Source organism: Pseudorca crassidens, chromosome 8 (assembly GCF_039906515.1).
Source record: "Pseudorca crassidens isolate mPseCra1 chromosome 8, mPseCra1.hap1, whole genome shotgun sequence".
Classification (NCBI taxonomy): domain Eukaryota; kingdom Metazoa; phylum Chordata; class Mammalia; order Artiodactyla; family Delphinidae; genus Pseudorca; species Pseudorca crassidens.
In genome coordinates, this window is record NC_090303.1 from 78,929,188 (window position 1) to 78,949,826 (window position 20,639).

At 39.8% G+C, this 20,639-nt stretch overlaps 1 protein-coding gene across 3 annotated transcripts in view; it reads right to left on the bottom strand.

Moving 5' to 3' along the window:
• AASS (aminoadipate-semialdehyde synthase) overlaps positions 1–20,639 on the bottom strand; it is a 70,860-nt gene that overhangs the window by 31,884 nt on the left and 18,337 nt on the right. For all 3 annotated transcript variants that reach the window (XM_067746847.1, XM_067746846.1, XM_067746848.1), the window contains exons 7-11: positions 19,892–19,970; positions 19,631–19,758; positions 18,074–18,222; positions 15,696–15,818; positions 15,199–15,310 (exon numbers count right to left, since the gene is read on the bottom strand). In XM_067746847.1, coding sequence (XP_067602948.1) covers positions 15,199–15,310; positions 15,696–15,818; positions 18,074–18,222; positions 19,631–19,758; positions 19,892–19,970 — 591 coding nt within the window. The remainder of the gene's footprint in view (positions 1–15,198; positions 15,311–15,695; positions 15,819–18,073; positions 18,223–19,630; positions 19,759–19,891; positions 19,971–20,639) is intronic.

Sequence of the window (20,639 nt, forward strand, 5' to 3'; positions counted from 1 at the left end):
TGTTCTATTAGAAGTAGAGAATGGGTCTTGCAGACAAAAGAGCCACCAACCCTACAATAGAGAGTCTCCCTCGGGTCAATATTAGTTCTGTTTATAGGCACATCAGCATTTCCAAAGTGTCAAGGAAAATGCCTTGACCTAGTAAACTCAAAAAGTCATTCACACTCTTCCCATTATCTTGCAAGAATGAGTCAGATGGCCAACAACAAAGGCCACACCTCTCATATTAACATCCCAGCAACCCAGTCCTCCTCTTTTCTTCCAAGGTATAGAATCCTTGAATAGACTGCTAAAGGGTAAAGGTCATACAAGTCAGTATGATTGCTTCTGATGGCCAATGCGACGATCATTCCTTCTTCATCCATAGGTTAAGGTCCAGAGCACTCATCCAACTATGAAAGTATAAAATGTACCTACCAGATGCTGGCAAGACAGTATCTGTTTACTGTATTAAAATAAATATAAAACTACTTCCATGTGTCTAAAACATAAGGCACCTAGGCTCTCTATTGCTGGGATAATGGCAAAGCCAGGGCATTCTTTGGGAAACTGATGAAATGGACACACCTGGGGTCTCCCCACTGCTTGTTTCTCCCAGGCACCTTTGGAGTATTTCCTTCTCAAGCTGACTTCTCCACCTACCAACCCTGTCTACAAGCCAGGAGCCATCAGTAAGTAGACAATGCAATGAGTTCGCATTTCACTCGGTATACGGTTAAACTGCTGAACTCTTGTGTATCTTTTCACTCTCTCTCTGCTCTTTATCTCTTAATTCCACAGCTTTATTTAGGCCTTACTGGGACCATGGGAACTACTTCCCACCTCTCTTTCCTCCATTTATCTCCAATCTACAACACAAATCTGATTATTTCTCCTGTGCCTATTTAAAATAATTCAGTAGCTTTCCGTTGCCTTCAAGTTAGTCTCAGGCTCCTCTACAGTCTGGCTCTGCCTCTCCTGCCTCAACCCTCCCATTGGCCTCACACCCAACACTTCAGTCCTGCTAACAGCGTGGAGCTGTGTATCTGCGTCACACCCTCACCTGCCTCTGTGCCACGCCATGTAGATGCTTCCCATGCTATTCCTCTACCTGGAACTCCTCCTCTTTGGTCTCCAAGATGCAGCTGAAGAATTGCCTCCTCTGAAACGCCTTTACCAAAATCTGCCCCCAGGCAGACCTGGAAAGTAGGAACTGCACTTGGCATCTTGCTGTATGCCTACTACATTATAAAATGGTAAATATTCAATAAATACCTTAGTGGATACATGCAATAATTACTTGAAGTTCAATGGATTTTTTTTCCCCAAGGAAACTAATAATTGTCTTGCACTGCAGTCCTCAGAGATGCCAATCCTCATTTCGTTTTTTTTTTTTTTTTGGCCATGCTACACGGTATGCGGGATCTTAGTTCCCCAACCAGGGATAGAACCCGTGCCCCCTGCAGTGGAAGCGCGGAACTTAACCACTGGACCAACGGGGAAGTCCCTAATAATTGTCTTGAGTTCACCTAAAGAAACGCAAACATAAAAGACAACAAAAGGCTGTTTGATCACTGCATTTAACTGTCTCCCTTGCTAGAATTCGACCAGTACAAAACTTGCAAGCACAAGCCTCCTGGAACATGTGGTATGTCTCGTCACTTCCACATATAACACCTTTGAGGCTCATCACTCTTTTTTTTTTTTAATACATTTATTTTATTTACTTATTTATTTTTGGCTGTGTTGGGTCTTCGTTGCTGCCCTCGGGCTTTCTCTAGTTGCAGCAAGCGGGGGCTACTCTTCATTGCGGTGCGTGGGTTTCTCATTGCGGTGGCTTCTCTTGTTGCGGAGCATGGGCTCTAGGTGTGCAGGCTTCAGTAGTTGTGGCACACGGGCTCAGTAGTTGTAGCACGCAGGCTCAGTAGTTGTGGCTCACAGGCTCTAGAGCACAGGCTCAGTAGCTGTGGCCCACAGGATTAGTTGCTTCCCGACATGTGGGATCTTCCCGGACGGGGGCTGGAACTTGTGTCCCCTGCATTGGCAGGCAGATTCCTAACCACCGCGCCACCAGGGAAGTCCCTCATCAGTCTTTTCTAAATTAATTTCAAGCTATTTATCCTGGTGTTAAGACCCTTTTAACACAAAACCAACATATTTACCTTAACCCCACCAGACCAGACAACGCACAGAAAGCTTACATTAAATTACTCCCACCTTTGCTGCCGTCTCCATCACACAGGATGCCTCCCACACCTATGCAAATGAACAGATCCTATACATCTACCAAGAGCCAGCTCAAATGTCACCTTCCCTGACTTTCCCAACAGGGCAGATCCTCTCCCTCCACAACATCATTGGCATCTTTCTGATGGCTGTCACATTCCATCTTATGGCAGAGTTGCACACTCATCTTATCCCCTTCCTGGACCTCATACTCCTATAGGTCAGAAACTGTGTTTTAATTCTCTTCACTTATATGTGTGCCTTGTTCCAACAGACAAGAAATATCTATTGAACTCAACTGAAACAAAACTTCCATATTGGTTCAAAATGATATCTTGTGCCCTGCAGTGCTACAGGGTCCATAGGGACCTCAAGTCAAAAAGGAAAATCTGTGGGAAATAGGACAGTGCATATACCGGCATACCTTGTTCTATTGTGTTCAGTTTACTGTGGTTTACAGGTACTGATTTTTTTTTTTTTTTTTTTTTTTTACAAATTGAAGGTTTGTGGCAACCCTGTGTCGGGCAAGTCTATCAGTACCATTATTCCAAAAGCATTTGTTCACTTCATGTCTCTGTGTCACATTTTAGTAACTCTCCCAATATTTCAAAATTTTTCATTATTATTATTTTTGTTAAGCTGATCTGTGATCAGTGATCTTTAATGTTATTATTGCAAAAAGATAATGACTCATTGAAGGCTCAGATGATGGTTAACATATTTTAGCAATAAAGTATTTTTTTAATTGAAGTAGAGTTGATATACAATATTGTATTTCTTAATTAAGGTATGTACATTTTCTTTAGACTTAATGCTATTGCACACTAAATAGACTACAGTATAGTTTAAACATAACTTGTATATGCACTGGGAAATCAAAAAAATTTGTGTGACTCATTTTATTGTGATATTCACTTTACTGCAGTGGTCTGAAATTAAACCCACAATATCTCCGAGGTACTTTAAGTATAGCTCCCATACCATTATCAGAAAAGAATACAGAAAATATACTTAATTTTTTAGTGGTAAGCAGATACACATAGTATTAAAACTACATAGAGACACTCATCAGTTTTCAAAAATGTCCAGTGCTCAAAGATAGGCTGAGATAGATGTCTCCAAGACAATCCCACCACACTGTTTGGAAGACCTTAGTGACATATAAAAGGAAGGAGCTGTGACAACTTAGGGAAGTTGGCTTTGTCAACAGACATCGAAGCACTTTTCTTAGATGTAGTCACCAATGTGGAAGCAATGGCTGGGACGCTGAGCAGAGAGAAACTGAGAAGAGCTTTCGGCTGACCTTAAACAATAGGGTGACAAAAACTGGAGCTTAAGTTCTGTTGAAGGGGATCCTAATAAAGGACAGATTTTCATTTGTGATCCTGAAAGACTATATTCTAAATAAATGGTAAATTGAAAAACATCAGTTTTCCAAAGGACCAAAGCCCACCTTTGAATCATCAATTGAGGTGATTTTTTTCCTAGCCTATCCCCCTGTCAGAAACAAAGGAAATCTTCTCTGAAAAAAAATACACAAAATCCAGAGCCTCAAATCATCTCTAAAATTTTATAGACACAATATCCAACATTCAATCAAAACCAAACAGGCATAGTAAGTGATAAGAATTGACTGAAAACCAAGAAGAAGTAAAACAAAGAACATAAACAGACCCAAACGTTCACTGTAATTATCAGAAGTGAGTTTAAACTCAGATTAATATGTTCAAAAAATAAAATTTTCCCCAAAAAGGCAAAACTAATCCATAGTTTTTAGTCAAGATGATAGGTACCTTTCAGAAGGAGAGTGGAAACGGTGCTGGGAGAGGCACAAGGGGATTTCTGGGATGTTAACATTGTTCTCTTTTTTACCTATGTAGTGTTCACATGGGTGTCTTTGTGATAATTTATCATGCTGTATACTTACATATCACTTATCTGTGAGACTTTAATATTTTATGCTATTATATAATGTAAAAAAATTATATTTTCTTCTTTAAGAAAAATTTTATTTAAATTTTACTTATCCCTCATCAGTTACATGGGCTAACCCTCAAACACACTTTACTAAGGATTTCATTGAATTGGCTTGCTTTTCTCCTAACATCTGTATGAGATCAACTGTACTGAATGAATGGCAATTTTGATTAAGGACAAATTGGAATGAAAAACTGTGATCTAAGGTTCAAAAGAAATAAACTTGTAGGGCTTCCCTGGTGGCACAGTGGTTAAGAATCCACCTGCCAATGCAGGGCACATGGGTTCAAGCCCTGGTCTGGGAAGATCCCACATGCTGTGGAGTAACGAAGCCCACGGGCCACAACTACTGAACCTGTGCTCTAGAGCCTGTAAGCCACAACTACTGAGCCCACGTGCCACAACTACTGAAGCCTGCACATCGAGATCCCGTGTTCCATAACAAGAGAAGCCACCGCAATGAGAAGCCCGTGCACCGCAACGAAGAGTAGCCCCTGCTCACCGCAACTAGAGAAAGCCCGCGCACAGCAACAAAAGACCCAACTCAGACATAAATAAATAAATAAATAGATTAATTAATTAATTAAAAAAAAGAAAGAAAGAAACTTGTAATTGAAATTTTGAAACATAATAATTTGTGACTTGCAAATGGCTAGTAACAGCTTCTTAGAATGGTAAATGATTTTAGAGCAGCCAAACCAAAAGACATTTCAAGAAATAACAGTCAAATCCATTCACAAAGGCAAATTAGCATGCAACATTTTCCATATTTTGGCCTAATAAGGTAAGAGTTGCACTGAAATGCATACTTGTAAGATTCAAAAGATGAATTAAAGCCAAAGGCTCACCGATAGCTCTTTTAGCTACTCCAAAGCTCTGCCGGAGTCAAGCTGATTTAATTAATGTATTATGACTGGGGAGTTCTCTTTTAGGTAGGGACTAAGCTCTAACAGACCATCCCTTCTACGCATAACAACGATAAACTCTGGACAGAATACAAACAAAACTAACTACGTGAGGGCTTCAGAGAATGAAGAATAGCAGGCGGTCTGGGGAGAGTGTCAAAACTCGGAAGAAATCAGCAGTGCCGTAGTTGAGCTTGCTGTTCTCTTGGCATTGCCCTGAGGAGGGGCCACGTGGTGTGAAGAGCTAAAAACCTGCAAGCAAGCTCATTGACTTTCTGATCTGAGGAAACAGGGCTAAAACCCACAGCACCACAGCCTCTGGAGTGTGACTGGAAAATGCCAAAAAGGACAGATTCAGATAAAGTGAAGCCCAACTTCCATGTAAACTCTGGTCCAAGTCTGGAAGGACTGAGCATGTACAGGTCAGATTACAAGCAATCCAGATAAAGATGAAAGAGCTGAACTTGAGCTACCTGTCTCAGGTGAGACAGAGTTTTCAGTTTAAGTCTAGCCAAGTTAATAAACCAAACAAAATCAACACTTTTCAGAGAAATGTAGCAATCCAGAATCTCCACAGCATGACTCTTCAACTCATCCAGGATGTTCTCCAAAACTATTCAGCTTAAGAAAACGAGAAAACTATGACGTGATCCATTCTCAAGGGAAAAGACAATCAATATATGTCACGCCCAAGTTTACCCAGAATTTTGGAAATATGAGGTAGACTGTAAGGTGGCTTTTACAGCTGTGCTCCATGTGATAGAGGAAACTACACTCAGAATAAATAAAAAGATAGAAATTCCCAGGAGAGAAAGAGAAAAAAACATACTAAATGGAAAGTTTAGAACTAAAAGAGAATATCTGAAATAAAAATTCAAGTAAAGAGCTAAAGGAAGTTATTGATTCTTCAGGGAAATGATACCAGAGGGAAATGAATGAACATCACTGAAAACAGTAAACATCTAGGTAAATTTATTATTACTTTTTAAATATACACATGCTTTTCACCACTTAAACATTTACAATTACAGAACGTTAGAACTAGAGGGACCATTAAGATTATATATTAAAACCACCTTACTTTACAGGTGAAACATCTGAGGCTCAGAAAGGAAGTGACTGCCCGGCTCAAGGCCATAAAGCAAGTGATTGTCTCCAGTAAAACCTGGCATTTATACTCTCTTTCTCAGGCTACTTTAATCCCTCAGCACCAATTCCAGACACACTGCAGATCCAGTACTACATCAGCAAGCTTTCTCAGCCTTAACTTCTTCGCGTCTCAGTTTTCTAATCAGTACAATGGGTTGATAATGGTACCTACCTGAAAGGGTGGTCACGAGTATTTAAAAATTAAAATATATAAAGTAATTTGAACACTGTCTGGAACATAGTAAGTGCTATATAATATTGTTTCCAACCATGATAATGCCTGCCACCATCATTTTCTAAAGCCTGTTACATCTCCCTGCTGACATATTCCAGGAGGAAAAACAAAGGGTCAAAATAGAATAATTTGTGAAAGAAAAGAAGAAAATGGGCTGGAAGTTGCACTTATTAATACCACACTACCTATTGCCCCATTTTAGTATGAGGGCTCCTGAGTGAAACCATGGATGAAAAGGACAAGAGCCACTCTTCATACCTTTGGAACCATTGCCTGAGGCAGACAGCCATAAGCAATAGAAATAAAGCAGGATGGGTATAAATGCTCAGGATAAATACTGAAATAAGAAAGCTTTTCCCGAAAAAGAAAATGGAATTTAGATAACACCGTATTTCAGCAGTCAATCGCTGATCACAGTAAATAATACATGACCAGTGGACCTTCAAGACAGCAGAGGAGAAAGACGTGGAGATCACCTTCCTCCCCACAAATACATCAAAAATACATCTACATGTGGAACGACTCCTACAGAACACCTACTGAACGCCGGCAGAAGACCTCAGACTTTCCTAAAGGCAAGAAACTTCCCACCTACCTGGGTAGGGCAAAAGAAAAAAGAAAAAACAGAGACAAAAGAATAGGGATGGGACCTGCACCTCGGGGAGGAAGCTGTGAAGGAGGAAAAGTTTCCACACACTAGGAAGCCCCTTCGCGGGCAGAGACTGCGGGTGGCAGAGGGGGGAAGCTTCGGAGCTGCGGAGGAGAGCGCAGCAACAGGGGTGCCGAGGGCAAAGTGGAGAGATTCCCGCACAGAGGATCGGTGCTGACCAGCACTCACCAGCCCGAGAGGCTTGTCTGCTCACCCGCCAGGGGGGTGGGGGCTGGGAACTGAGGCTCAGGCTTCGGGGGTCAGATCCCAGGAAGAGGACTGGGGTTGGCTGCCTGAACACAGCCTGAAGGGGGCTAGTGAGCCACAGCTAATCGGGAGGGAGTCCGGGAAAAAGTCTGGAACTGCCTAAGAGACAAAAGACCATTGTTTCGGGATGCGCAAGGAGAGGGGATTCAGAGCACAGCCTAAACGAGCTCCAGAGATGGGCGCAAGCCGCGGCTATCAGCGCAGACACCAGAGACGGGCATGAGATGCTAAGGCTGCTGCTGCAGCCACCAAGAAGCCTGTGTGTGAGCACAAGTCACTGTCCACACCTCCCCTCCAGGGAGCCTGTGCAGCTCAGCCTGCCACTGCCAGGGCCCCATGATCCAGGGACAACTTCCTGGGAGAACACACGGCACGCCTCAGGCTGTTGCAACATCATGCCGGTCTCTGCCACCAGAGGCTCACCCCTCATTCTGTACCCCTCCCTTCCCCCAGGTGAGTGAGCCAGAGCCCCCTAATCAGCTTCTCCTTTAACCCGTCCTGTCTGGGTGGGAATAGACACCTGAGGGCGACCTACACGCAGAGGCGGGGCCAAACCCAAAGCTGAACCCCAGGAGCTGTGCGAACAAAGAAGAGAACGGGAAATCTCTCCCAGCAGCCTCAGAAGCAGCAGATTGACTCTCCACAGTCAACTTGATGTACCTGCACCTGTGGAATACCTGAATAGACAACGAATTGCCTCAAAATTGAGGTGGTGGACTTCGGGAGCAACGCTAGACTTGGGGTTTGCTTTCTGTGTCTAATTTGTTTCTGGTTTTATGTTTATCTTAGTTTAGTATTTAGAGCTTAATATCACTGTTAGATTTGTTTATTGATTTGGTTAGTCTCTTCCTTTTTATATATATTTTTTCTTTTTCTCTTTTTGTGTGTATGTGTATGATTCTTTGTGTGATTCTGTCTGTATAGCTTTGCATTTACCATTTAACCTAGGGTTCTATATGTCCACTTTTTTGGGGTTTTTTTGTTTTGTATAGTATTTACCGTTAGTTATCATTGGTAGATTTCTTTATTGGTTTGGATGCTCTCTGCTTTCTTTCTTTTATTTTTTTTTTAATTTATTTTATTTTTATTCTTGGGTGCATTGGGTCTTTGTTACTGCGTGAGGGCCTTCTCTAGTTGCGGCGAGTGGGGGCTACTCTTCATTGCAGTGCGCAGGCTTCTCATTGCGGTGGCTTCTCTGGCTGCTGAGCACGGGCTCTAGGCAAGCGGGCTTCAGTAGTTGTGGCGCGCAGGCTCTAGAGCACAGGCTCAGTAGTTGTGGCACACAGGCTTAGTTGCTCTGTGGCATGTGGGATCTTCCCGGACCAGGGCATGAACCCGTGTCCCAGGCATTGGCAGGAAGATTCTTAACCACTGCACCATGAGGGAAGTCCTCTTTCTTTTTTTTTAAATTATTTTGTTAACTTTTAATAATATATATTTTTAATAACTTTATTTTATTTTTTTTTCTTTCTTTCTTTTTTTCTCCGTTTTCTTCTGAGCCGTGAGGCTAACATGGTCTTGGTGCTCTGGCTGGGTGTCAGGCCTGAGTCTCTTAGATGGGATAGCCGAGTTCAGGACATTGGTCCACCAGAGACCTCAGACCCCACATAATACCAAACGATGAAAGCTCTCCCAGAGATCTCCATCTCAATGTGAAGACCCAGCTCCACTCAAAGACCAGTAAGCTACAGTGCTGGACACCCTATGCCAAACAACTAGCAAGACAGGAACCCAACCCCATCCATTAGCAGAGACGCTACCTAAAATCATAATAAGTCCACAGACACCCCAAAAGACACACCAGATGCAGTCCTGCCCACGAGAAAGACAAGATCCAGCCTCATCCACCAGAACACAAGCAAAAGTCCCCTCCACAAGGAAGTTCACACAAACCACTGAACCAACCTTACCAACTGGGGGCAGACACCAAAAACAACGGGAACTATGAACCTGCAGCCTGCAAAAAGGAGACCCCAAACACAGTAAGTTAAGAAAAATGAGAAGACAGAGAAATACACAAAATATGAGGGAGCAAGGTAAAAACCTACCAAACCAAACAAATAAAGAGGAAAAAGGCAGTCTACCTGAAAAAGAATTCAGAGTAATGATAGAAAAGATGATCCAAAATCTTGGGAAACAAGTGGAGAAAATACAAGAAACATTTAACAAGGACCTAGAAGGACTAAAGAGCAAACAAACAATAATGAACAACACAATAAATGAAATTAAAAATTCTCTAGAAGGAATCAATAGAAGAATAACTGGGGCAGAAGAAAGGATAAGAGCAGAGCAGGAAAGGATTTTCTGCAGAGCAGAAAAAAGAAAAAGAATGAAAAGAATTGAGGACAGTCTCAGAGACCTCTGGGACAATATTAAAAGCACCAACATTTGAATTATAGGGGTCCCAGAAGAAAAAGAGAAAAAGAAAGGGTCTGAGAAAATATTTGAAGAGATTATAGTTGAAAACTTCCCTAATATGGGAAAAGAAATAGTCAATCAAGTCCAGGAAGCGCAGAGAGTCCCACACAGGATAAATCCAAGGAGGAACACACAAAAACAAATATTAATCAAACTATCTAAAATTAAATACAAAGAAAAAAATATTAAAAGCAGCAAGGGAAAAGCAACAAATAACATACAAGGGAATCCCCATAAGGTTAACAGCTGATTTCTCAGCAGAAAATCTGCAAGCCAGAAGGGTGTGGCAGGACATATTTAAAGTGACAAAAGGGAAAAACCTACAACCAAATTACTCTACTCAGCAAGGATCTCATTCAGATTCGATGGAGAAATTAAAAGCTTTACAGACAAGTAAAAGCTAAGAGAATTAAGCACCACCAAACCAGCTTTACAGCAAATGCTAAAGGAATTTCTCTAAGAAGGAAACACAAGACAAGGAAAAAACCTATAAAAACAAACCCAAAACAATAAAGAAAATGGTAATAGGAACATACATATTGATAATCACTTTAAATGTAAATGGATTAAATGCTTCAACCAAAAGACACAGGCTTGCTGAATGGATATAAAAACAAGACCCATATGTATGCTGTCTACAAGAGACCCACTTCAGACCTAGGGACACATACAGACTGAAAGTAAGGGAATGGAAAAAGATATTCCATGCAAATGGAAACCAAAAGAAAGCTGGAGTAGCAATTCTCATATCAGACAAAATAGACTTTAAAATAAAGACTATTAGAAGAGACAAAGAAGGACACTACATAATGATCAAGGGATCAATCCAAGAAGAAGATATAACAACTGTAAATAGTTATGTATCCAACATAGGAGCACCTCAATACATAAGGAAAATGCTAACAGTCATGAAAGGGGAAATCGACAGTAACACAATCATAGTAGGGGGCTTTACCACCCCACTTTCACCAATGGACAGATCATCCAAAATTAAAATAAATAAGGAAAGACAAGCTTTAAATGGTACATTAAACGACATGGACTTAACTGATATTTATAGGACATTCCATCCAAAAACAACAGAACACATATTCTTCTCAAGTGCTCATGGAACACTCTCCAGATAGACCATATCTTGGGTCACAAATCAAGCCCTGGTAAATTTAAGAAAATTGAAATCGTATCAAGTATGTTTTCTGACCACAATGCTATGAGACTAGATATCAATTACAGGAAAAAAAACCTGTAAAAAATATAAACACATGCAGCTTAAGCAACACACTACTTAATAACCAAGAGATCACTGAAGAAATCAAAGAGGAAATGAAAAAATACCTAGAAACAAATGACAATGAAAACACAACAACCCCAAACCAATGGGATGCAGCAAAAGCAGTTATAAGAGGGAAGTTTATAGCAATACAATCCTACCTCAAGAAACAAGAAACATCTCAAATAAACAACCTAACCTTACACCTAAAGCAAGTACAAAAAGAAGAACAAAAAAATCCCGAAGTTAGAAGAAGGAAAATAATAAAGATCAGATCAGAAATAACTGAAAAAGAAATGAAGGATACGACAGCAAAGATCAATAAAACTAAAAGCTGGTTCTTTGAGAAGATAAACAAAATTGATAAAACATTAGCCAGACTCATCAACAAAACAAGGGAGAAGACTCAAATCAACAGAGTTAGAAATGAAAAAGAAGTAACAACTGACGCTGCAGAAATACAAAGGATCATGAGAGATTACTACAAGCAACTCTATGCCAATAAAATGGACAACCTGGAAGAAATGGGCAAATTCTTAGAAAAGCACAACCTTCCGAGACTGAACCAGGAAGAAATAGAAAATATAAACAGACCAATCACAAGTACTGAAATTGAGACTGTGATTAAAAATCTTCCAACCAACAAAAGCCCAGGACCAGATGGCTTCAAAGCCATCAAATGTTTGACTTCAAATGTTTGAATTCTATCAAACATTTAGAGAAGAGCTAACACCTATCCTTCTCAAACTCTTCCAAAATATAGCAGAGGGAGGGACACTCCCAAACTTATTCTATGAGGCCACCATCACCCTGATACCAAAACCAAAGATGTCACAAAGAAAGAAAACTACAGGCCAATATCACTGATGAATATAGATGCAAAAATCCTCTAGAAAATACCAGCAAACAGAATCCAACAGCACAATAAAAGGATCATACACCATGATCAAGTGGGATTTATCCCAGGAATGCAAGGATTCTTCAATATACGCAAATCAATCAATGTGATACACCATAATACCAAATTGAAGGATAGAAACCATATGATAATCTCAATAGTTACAGAAAGCTTTTGACAGAATTCAACAGCCATTTATGATAAAAACTCTCCAGAAAGTAGGCATAGAGGGAACTTACCTCAACATAATAAAGGCCATATATAACAACCCCACAGCCAACATCGTCCTCAATGGTGAAAAACTGAAACCATTTCCACTAAGATCAGGAGCAAGACAAGGTTGTCCACTCTCACCACTATTATTCAACATAGTTTTGGAAGTTTTAGCCACAGCAATCAGAGAAGAAAAAGAAATAAAAGGAATCCAAATCAGAAAAGAACAAGTAAAACTGTCACTGTTTGCAGATGACATGATACTATACATAGAGAATCCTAAAGATGCTACCAGAAAACTACTAGAGCTAATCAATGAATTTGGTAAAGTAGCAGGATACAAAATTAATGCACAGAAATCTCATGCATTCCTATACACTAATGATGAAAAATCTGAAAGAGAAATTAAGTAAACACTCCCATTTACCACTGCAACAAAAGAATAAAATACCTAGGAATAAACCTATGTAAGGATACAAAAGACCTGTATGCAGAAAACTATAAGATACTGATGAAGGAAATTAAAGATGATACAAACAGAGAGATATACCATGCTCTTGTATTGGAAGAACCAACATTGTGAAAATGACTATACTACCCAAAGCAATCTACAGATTCAATGCAATCCTTATCAAACTACCAATGGCATTTCTCACAGAACTAGAATAAAAAATTTCACAATTTGTATGGAAACACAAAAGACCCCGAATAGCAAAAGCAATCTTGAGAACAAAAAACGGAGCTGGAGGAATCAGGCTCCCTGACTTCAGACTATACTACAAAGCTACAGTAATCAAGACAGTATGGTACTGGCACAAAAACAGAAATATAGATCAATGGAACAGGATAGAAAGCCCAGAGATAAACCCATGCACATATGGTCACCTTATATTTGATAAAGTAGGCAAGAATATACAAGGGAGAAAAGACAGCCTCTTCAATAAATGGTGCTGGAAAAACTGGACAGCTATTTGTAAAAGAATGAAATTAGAACACTCCCTAATGCCACACACAAAAATAAACTCAAAATGGATTAAAGACCTAAATGTAAGGCCAGACACTATAAAACTCTTAGAGGAAAACATAGGTAGAACACTCAGTGACATAAATCACCGCAAGAGGGCTTCCCTGGTGGCGCAGTGGTTGGGGGTCCGCCTGCCAATGCAGCGGACGCGGGTTTGTGCCCCGGTCCGGGAGGATCCCACATGCCGCTGAGCTGCTGGGCCCGTGAGCCATGGCCACTGAGCCTGCGTGTCCGGAGCCTGTGCTCCGCAGCGGGAGAGGCCGCAGCAGTGAGAGGCCTGCGTACTGCAAAAAAATAAATAAATAAATAAAAATAAATCACTGCAAGATCCTTTTTGACCCACCTCCTAGAGAAATGGAAATAAAAACAAAAATAAACAAATGGGACCTCATAAAACCTAAAAGCTTTTGCCTAGCAAAGGAAACCATAAACAAGACGAAAAGACAACCCTCAGAATGAGAAAAAATATTTGCAAATAAAGCAACTGACAAAGGATTAATCTCCAAAATCTACAAGCAGCTCATGCAGCTCAATATCAAAAAAACAAACAACCCAATCCAAAAATGGGCAGAAGACCTAAATAGACATTTCTTCAAAAAAGATATACAGATTGCCAAGAAACACATGAAAGGATGCTCAACATCACTAGTCACTAGAAAAATGCAAATCAAAACTACAATGAGGTACCACCTCACACCAGTCAGGATGTCCATCATCAAAAAATCTACAAACAATAAATGCTGGAGAGGGTTTGGAGAAAAGGGAACCCTCTTGCACTGTTGGTGGGAATGTAAATTGATACAGCCACTATGGAGAACAGTATGTAGAGTTTCCTTAAAAAACTAAAAATAGAACTTCCATACAACCCAGTAATCCCACTGCTGGGCATATACCCTGAGAAGACCATAATTCAAAAAGAGTCATGTACCACAATGTTCACTGTAGCTCTATTTACAATAGCCAGGACATGGAAGCAACCTAAGTGTCCGTCGACAGATGAAGAGATAAAGAAGATGCGGCACATATATATAATGGAATATTAGCCACAAAAAGAAACGAAATTGAGTTATTTGTATTGAGGTGGATGTCCCTAGGGTGTGTCATACAGAGTGAAGTAAGTCAGAAAGAGAAAAGCAAATATCGTATGCTAACACATATACGTGGAATCTTAAAAAAAAAAAAAAAAAAAAAGTTTCTGAAGAGCCTAGGTGCAGGACAGGAATAAAGATGCAGACGTAGAGAATGGACTTGAGGACACACGGAGGGGGAAAAGTAAGCTGGGACGAAGTGAGAGAGTGGCAATGGACATATATACACTACCAAATGTAAAACAGATAGCTAGTCGGAAGCAACCGCATAGCACAGGGAGATCATCTGGGTGCTTTGTGACCACCTAGAGGGGTGGGATAGGGAGGGTGGGAGGGAGATGCAAGAGGGAGGAGATATGGGGATATATGTATATGTATAGCTGATTCACTTTGTTATACAGCAGAAACTAACAAACCATTGTAAAGCAATTATACTCCAATAAAGATGTTAAAAAATAATATTAATAATATATGACCAGAACATAGGCTGTCAATTAACCAAGCATGAGTGAGTAAAATCCAACAAAATTTTCTGTATTTCTGATTTTTCCAATCTATTAATCACAGCATAGTAAGAATGCCCCAAAATATGAATTGACCTAGAAAAGCAGAGAAAAAGTGAAAATAAAGTAAATCTTATTTCACATGTCAGGAACATTCTTAATAAAGTATGCATAATGAGAGGCAAATGCAATTGTAATTAAGCATGAAGGCAGTTACATATTTCCCATGAAACAATTATGCAGAATATGTAAAAATAAGAGTGTCAGTAAGTACTTCGGGGAAGCGCTGGCATTTCATTTTACAACAGATTTCTTAGACACAGAAGACCAGAACATTCATAAGATCACTCCAAAGTCCTATTTAAAGCCACAGAGGTGTTGCTACCAGTCCGCTTACCATTTCTTCAACATAAGGGTAAAGCATGTCTCCAAAGTATTCGGTAGATTCGATTGGAAGCTGTGCCGGCAAATTGTCAATGGAGCACATCAGAATCCCAGAGCCTTCGACGCTAGGAGAAGCAACGTGCTTTATTCGGATGGACAAAATTTATGTGTAAGCGCTAACTTTCGCAGATGTCTACTGCGTTATTTACACTTCATAATCATTTGTAATCTTCTACCACAGTATATAGGAAAATAAACAAGACTTTTCAAATAAAACTTTTCCCTTCTTCACAACCATGGAAATGTAGTATGTGTGTGTGTGTATTTAAGTGCTCAAATCTGAATGTGGTTTTTCTACCAAATTTTTTAATATGCTTGAGCGTATCTCTGGAAATTTGCATAGCCTTCATAAAGCCGTGAAATATTGAGTATTTTAGAGTAGTATATCAAAGGAAGTAAATGATGCATTATTATGTATCTCTCCCCATCTAACAGCTTTAGCAAACTCACCTGTCATGAATAATATGCTGATCTGCATCATACATGCAGAAGGGATGCTCTATTGTCGTGCACTCAGTCATAAACTCAATAGATCCTCCGGTGTCAGCTGAAATGTCACATATTGCCACAAGTCTGTAAATAACATCAATACTTAGATGTGAACATGGATCTCTGAAGTCTCCGACAGAATTTAAAATGAGTAAAAATGAAAGGTGCTTGAACAATTTTCAATGTAGATGCTAAATATTTCCTAGGCTCCTTAGCTCTTTTTCCTACAGCTCACATGTTCAGGAAACTGTTCTTTTGGGATACAGAGAATCTTCCTAATAGGAGTTTTAGTCTCCCCAAGCAAAAAGAAAAAGAGGAAGAGGAGATGGATAGAGGAAGATAAGAAAGGAAAAGAGATAGAAGTAAAAGAAAAAAAAACCCTCCTTATACATACTACTATATATAAAATAGATAACTAATAAGGTCTATTGTATAGCAGAGGGGACCCTACTCAATACTCTGTAATGGCCTCTATGGGAAAAGAATCTAAAAAAGAGTGGATAGGGAAGTCCCTGGTGGCTCAGTGGGTAAGACTCCACACTCCCAGTGCAGGGGGCCCAGGATCAATCCCTGGTCAGGGAACTAGATCTGCATGCATGCCACAACTAAGAAGTCCACATGCCGCAACTAAGACTCAGTGCAGCCTAAATAAATAAATATTAAAAATAAAAAAGAGTGGAGATATATATATATATATATATATATATAACTGGTTCACTTTGCTGTACAGCAGAAACAACACAACATTGTAAATCAACTATACTCCAATAAAAATGAAAAAGAAAAACCCTCCCTAGAGAAATCATTGACAACAGCCTAAAGTTAAGCTAGTCAGCCAACTTTAAATAACTTAGCAAGTTCGACTACACTACCTCCACCCCGCTTAGTAATACATCATTTTATGTGTTATTACATAGAAATCTCTGGAATTATGAACAAAAGTCTCAGCCCAGGATTCGAAATCCTTTTGAAGTTGACCCCAATTTTCCTGCCCGATCTCTAATTTCCACTTGCCCATATAAACCCTATACTAGGGCTACAGTGTCCCACTCACTGTCTTAAACTGTGCTTTGGTGGCTCCATAGTTATCAAGCACCAATCCTATCACTTGAAATCCCTGTTCTCACTCCTCCCTAGAGACTTTGCCGAGCCCATGCTCCCACTTTCTTCTAAACTCTTGCGATATTGATTGCGCCTAGCCTTCCTTTGGAATTGAATTGATGCCAGCTACATGCCTGAGGGTAGCAACCACATTGTTTCTTTATCTCTCAGCTTAGCAGAGTGACAGGCAGACCAGGTGCTCCACAAATATTTATTTATTAACGAATTCATTCAACGTTTAGTAATTATTTGAATGAACATTATATGTCAAACAACGTACTGGGTACCTGTGGCCAAAACGAATAGGGCCCCTATCCTTAAGGAGATTAAGTTCTAGTAAGTTCTAGTGAGGCAGGAAATATCATAAACACAGGAAAATAAAAATCATAAACACATGAATTTCAGGGAAAAATATAGTAACAGACTGAAGAGTGATGGGAATGGGGAAGCAAGAGACGACCTCTCTGAGGAGCTTACTTTTGAGCTACGTGTGGAGTCCCATAAGAGAAGAGAATCTCAAGAAGGAGGAAAGGAAATAGACTCACAAACATAGAAAACAAACATATGGTTACCAAAGCGCAAAGGGGGGGGAGGGAGGGATAAATGAGGAGCTTGGGATTAACAGATATACACTACGATATATACAATGGATAAAAAATGAGGACCTACTGTATAGCACAGGGAACTATATTCAATATCTTATAATAACCTATAATGGAAAATAATCTGAAAAAGGAAAATATGTATATATATATATATACATATATATATATGTAACTAAATCACTGTGCTGTATACTTGAAACTAACAGGGCATTGTAAATCAACCAGACTTCAATAAAGAAAATAAACTTGCTCCCTAGAGCAAACAAACAAAAAAAAGAAACTTCGCAATCTCAGTTATCCCTAACATGTTATCACCGAGTCCAGCTGATCACTTAACACAGTTAAGCCCAGAACACTTTTTCTAACTTTCGGGATGTCACCTTATACATATATATATAACTGAATCACTTTGCTGTACACCTGAAACTAACAACATTGTAAATCAACTATACTTTGATTAAAAAAAAAAAAAGGAGGGAAGGTTAACTGTCAAATATTTCCAAGAGATTAAATAAGATAAGTCAGACAACTGGTTATTACTAGTCAAGTCCTGTGCTATGTGGGTCCCCTATGTGTGATACCCTCACAGTGGGCCTTGCTGCTGAAAACTGCCATCATTGCTGAAGTCCTTACTTGTGTGGCAGTGCAGGGCAGCCTTCAACACCAGCAACTGAGGACTTGCCTGGAGCCAGGAGACTCTGAGCATCTTGGCGGGTTAGTAGGCGAGGAGTGTTTTGTTCCCAGTAGATTCCATTAATTAAACAAGTTGTATAGGGTGCAATCTGTAAAGCAGATTCCAAGGTCAGCGAGATAGGAAACAGCCTTTTTCAAAGCAGTGTGCTGAAAGAGAGCTATCAGTAAAGTTCATGAGAAATAATTTAACGTTATTTCTAATTGACTTCGTTATTTGCCAAGTCAGTGGCCACCTTTCGAAGCAAAGACGATAAATACCCACCCAGATTTCAGTGGAAAATTATCTCATTATAGAAAAACACATGAATATAAATACATTAATATCTGTGTTCTATAATGCCTTGCATAGCCAAGAAAAAGGAAATAACAGAAGTTCAAGTGACCAAGTGCTCTATTTCCAGCTCAGCCTCTAGTAGCATGTGATCTAAAGCATGCTACCTTAACTTCTCTGGGCTCTGTTTTCCTTACCTGCCAGGTGGGGATAACGTGTACCCTATTCCTCAAAGGAATGCTGTGAAGATTAAATCAGATAACATCTGTAAGCTCCATGGGCAAATGCGCTACATGCATGCATACATGGTAACTAGGTCATTATAAGTTTGGGGATGCATCCAATCACCAGTATTTCTGTGACTGGGGAAGAGAAGGGATGGAAACTTACTGGATTCAAAATTTTTCAATTTGAAACTAGTTTTATAATTCCTGTTTCTTAAGCATCTCAAGCATTTTCAAGCCACAGGTAAGAGTTCTTCTATAATATGCTCTACATGCTATAACACTAAATTTCATACCAGAATCTAAAAATGTTATATTGTTCAAATACATTTAAAATTATTTAAAATATTCCTTTTCACAATTAGATGCATGCATTTTTTTGTTGGTTTATTTTAAGAAGGACTGTTGCATGACCAATGACTACAAAACACACAAATATATTATCCTTCTTATAAGACGAGACCAGAGTGTCCCCATCAGGAGGATCTGAACTGGAAGTAACTTTTGTACAGTGGAGATGGGTCTTCCATAGCCATACTGTTTCACTCTGGTCCCCTGTAATCAATGGCATGTATTTCAAGATGGCTGGCTGAGGTTGACTGCAATTTGTGGCCATAGAAGGGATAGAACTATGTTGAGAACAACTCTCATAGACACTATGGTTTCTCAACAGTACTAACTAATTCAGGGTAAATACAGAAAAGAGTAATCCACAGGAAATGGTTTAGAGCAACTGGGCACAGGCAGACCTGAAGGAGAAACACAGTCAGTGAAGCAATGTGCATACCCATAGAAACTACCAAAGCCACAAAGCAAAGGCCACTCCAAACACCAAGAAAAGCCAACAACACCTAAGGACAACTCATAATACCCAAAGGACTCCCCACAAGTCAATATGGAGAACTGAAAACCAATGTACACAATCACAATCTCTCTCCTTCAAAGCAGCCTAACTATAGCGTATCACGAGCAACCAACTCAAAAGCGAGGCATGATACTCACATCAGTATTAAAACGGCTTATGTAGCGCTCAGGATATTTGTCATACTCTACAGGATCATAGATACCACCTGTTTTCCGGACGAGATGATGATGGCGACTTAACACTGTCCCGTACACTTTTCTCAGGTCTTGCAGAGGAGAAAGGAATTAGTCAAGTGGGTCACAAATGATAAAGGGTTATGGTGATAAAATATTATAACACTGAAACTGTTAAAAAAAACAGTAAAAGACACAAACACTCGCCCGCCCCGCCCTCCCTACCTCCATTTTGGGAAACTTCTTTTAATTCGTGCGGCTCCACGTATTCACAAGGTAATTCATTGAAGATTTCTTGGGCTCCCTGTAAATAATGCATGAGTGAAAACTCTAAAAATCAATCCGAGAAGAGCCAATACGATTTCCTGCAAAGGTTCCAACTCCTCTTCCCCACAATTTTATAGCTCAACTTGCCCTGCCCCGCAACTGGGACCACAACACGGAAGCACAGGTGAGCCTCTTGCATGCAGCCTGTGAACCAACTTTTATTCCCATTTAAACACCACTCATTGGAAGGGGCTTTAATTTTTTTACTTAAAGTTATTCAGCATAGAAGCAAGGGGGTTTAAGAACTGACAGTATGATAAAAATATTTCTATTTAATTTTTGCTCCATTGCAGAAATTATTTCAAGTGGGGAAACTATATTTCCTACTTATATCAGATGGCTATCTCACAGTACAATATAAATAGTGATGTCCTGTTTGTAAAATATTTTCGCTGAAGAAAGATCTATTTTGCAATTACAAGTTTCTCTATGGGATCAAAAATACATTCTCGAAACTACCCCAGAAGGAAGAAAGTAACAACAGTAGTCTTGAGTTAAGCCTCTTAACATCTCTTGGCAAAACTCCAAATCTTGTAAAATTTACATCCTGGGGTCACTTCCAAATTTTGGGATATCTCAGTGATACAGGTAAAACAGAGCACCCTAAGAATAGACCTTTACACAACAAGGAGTTATCCCTCTAAAA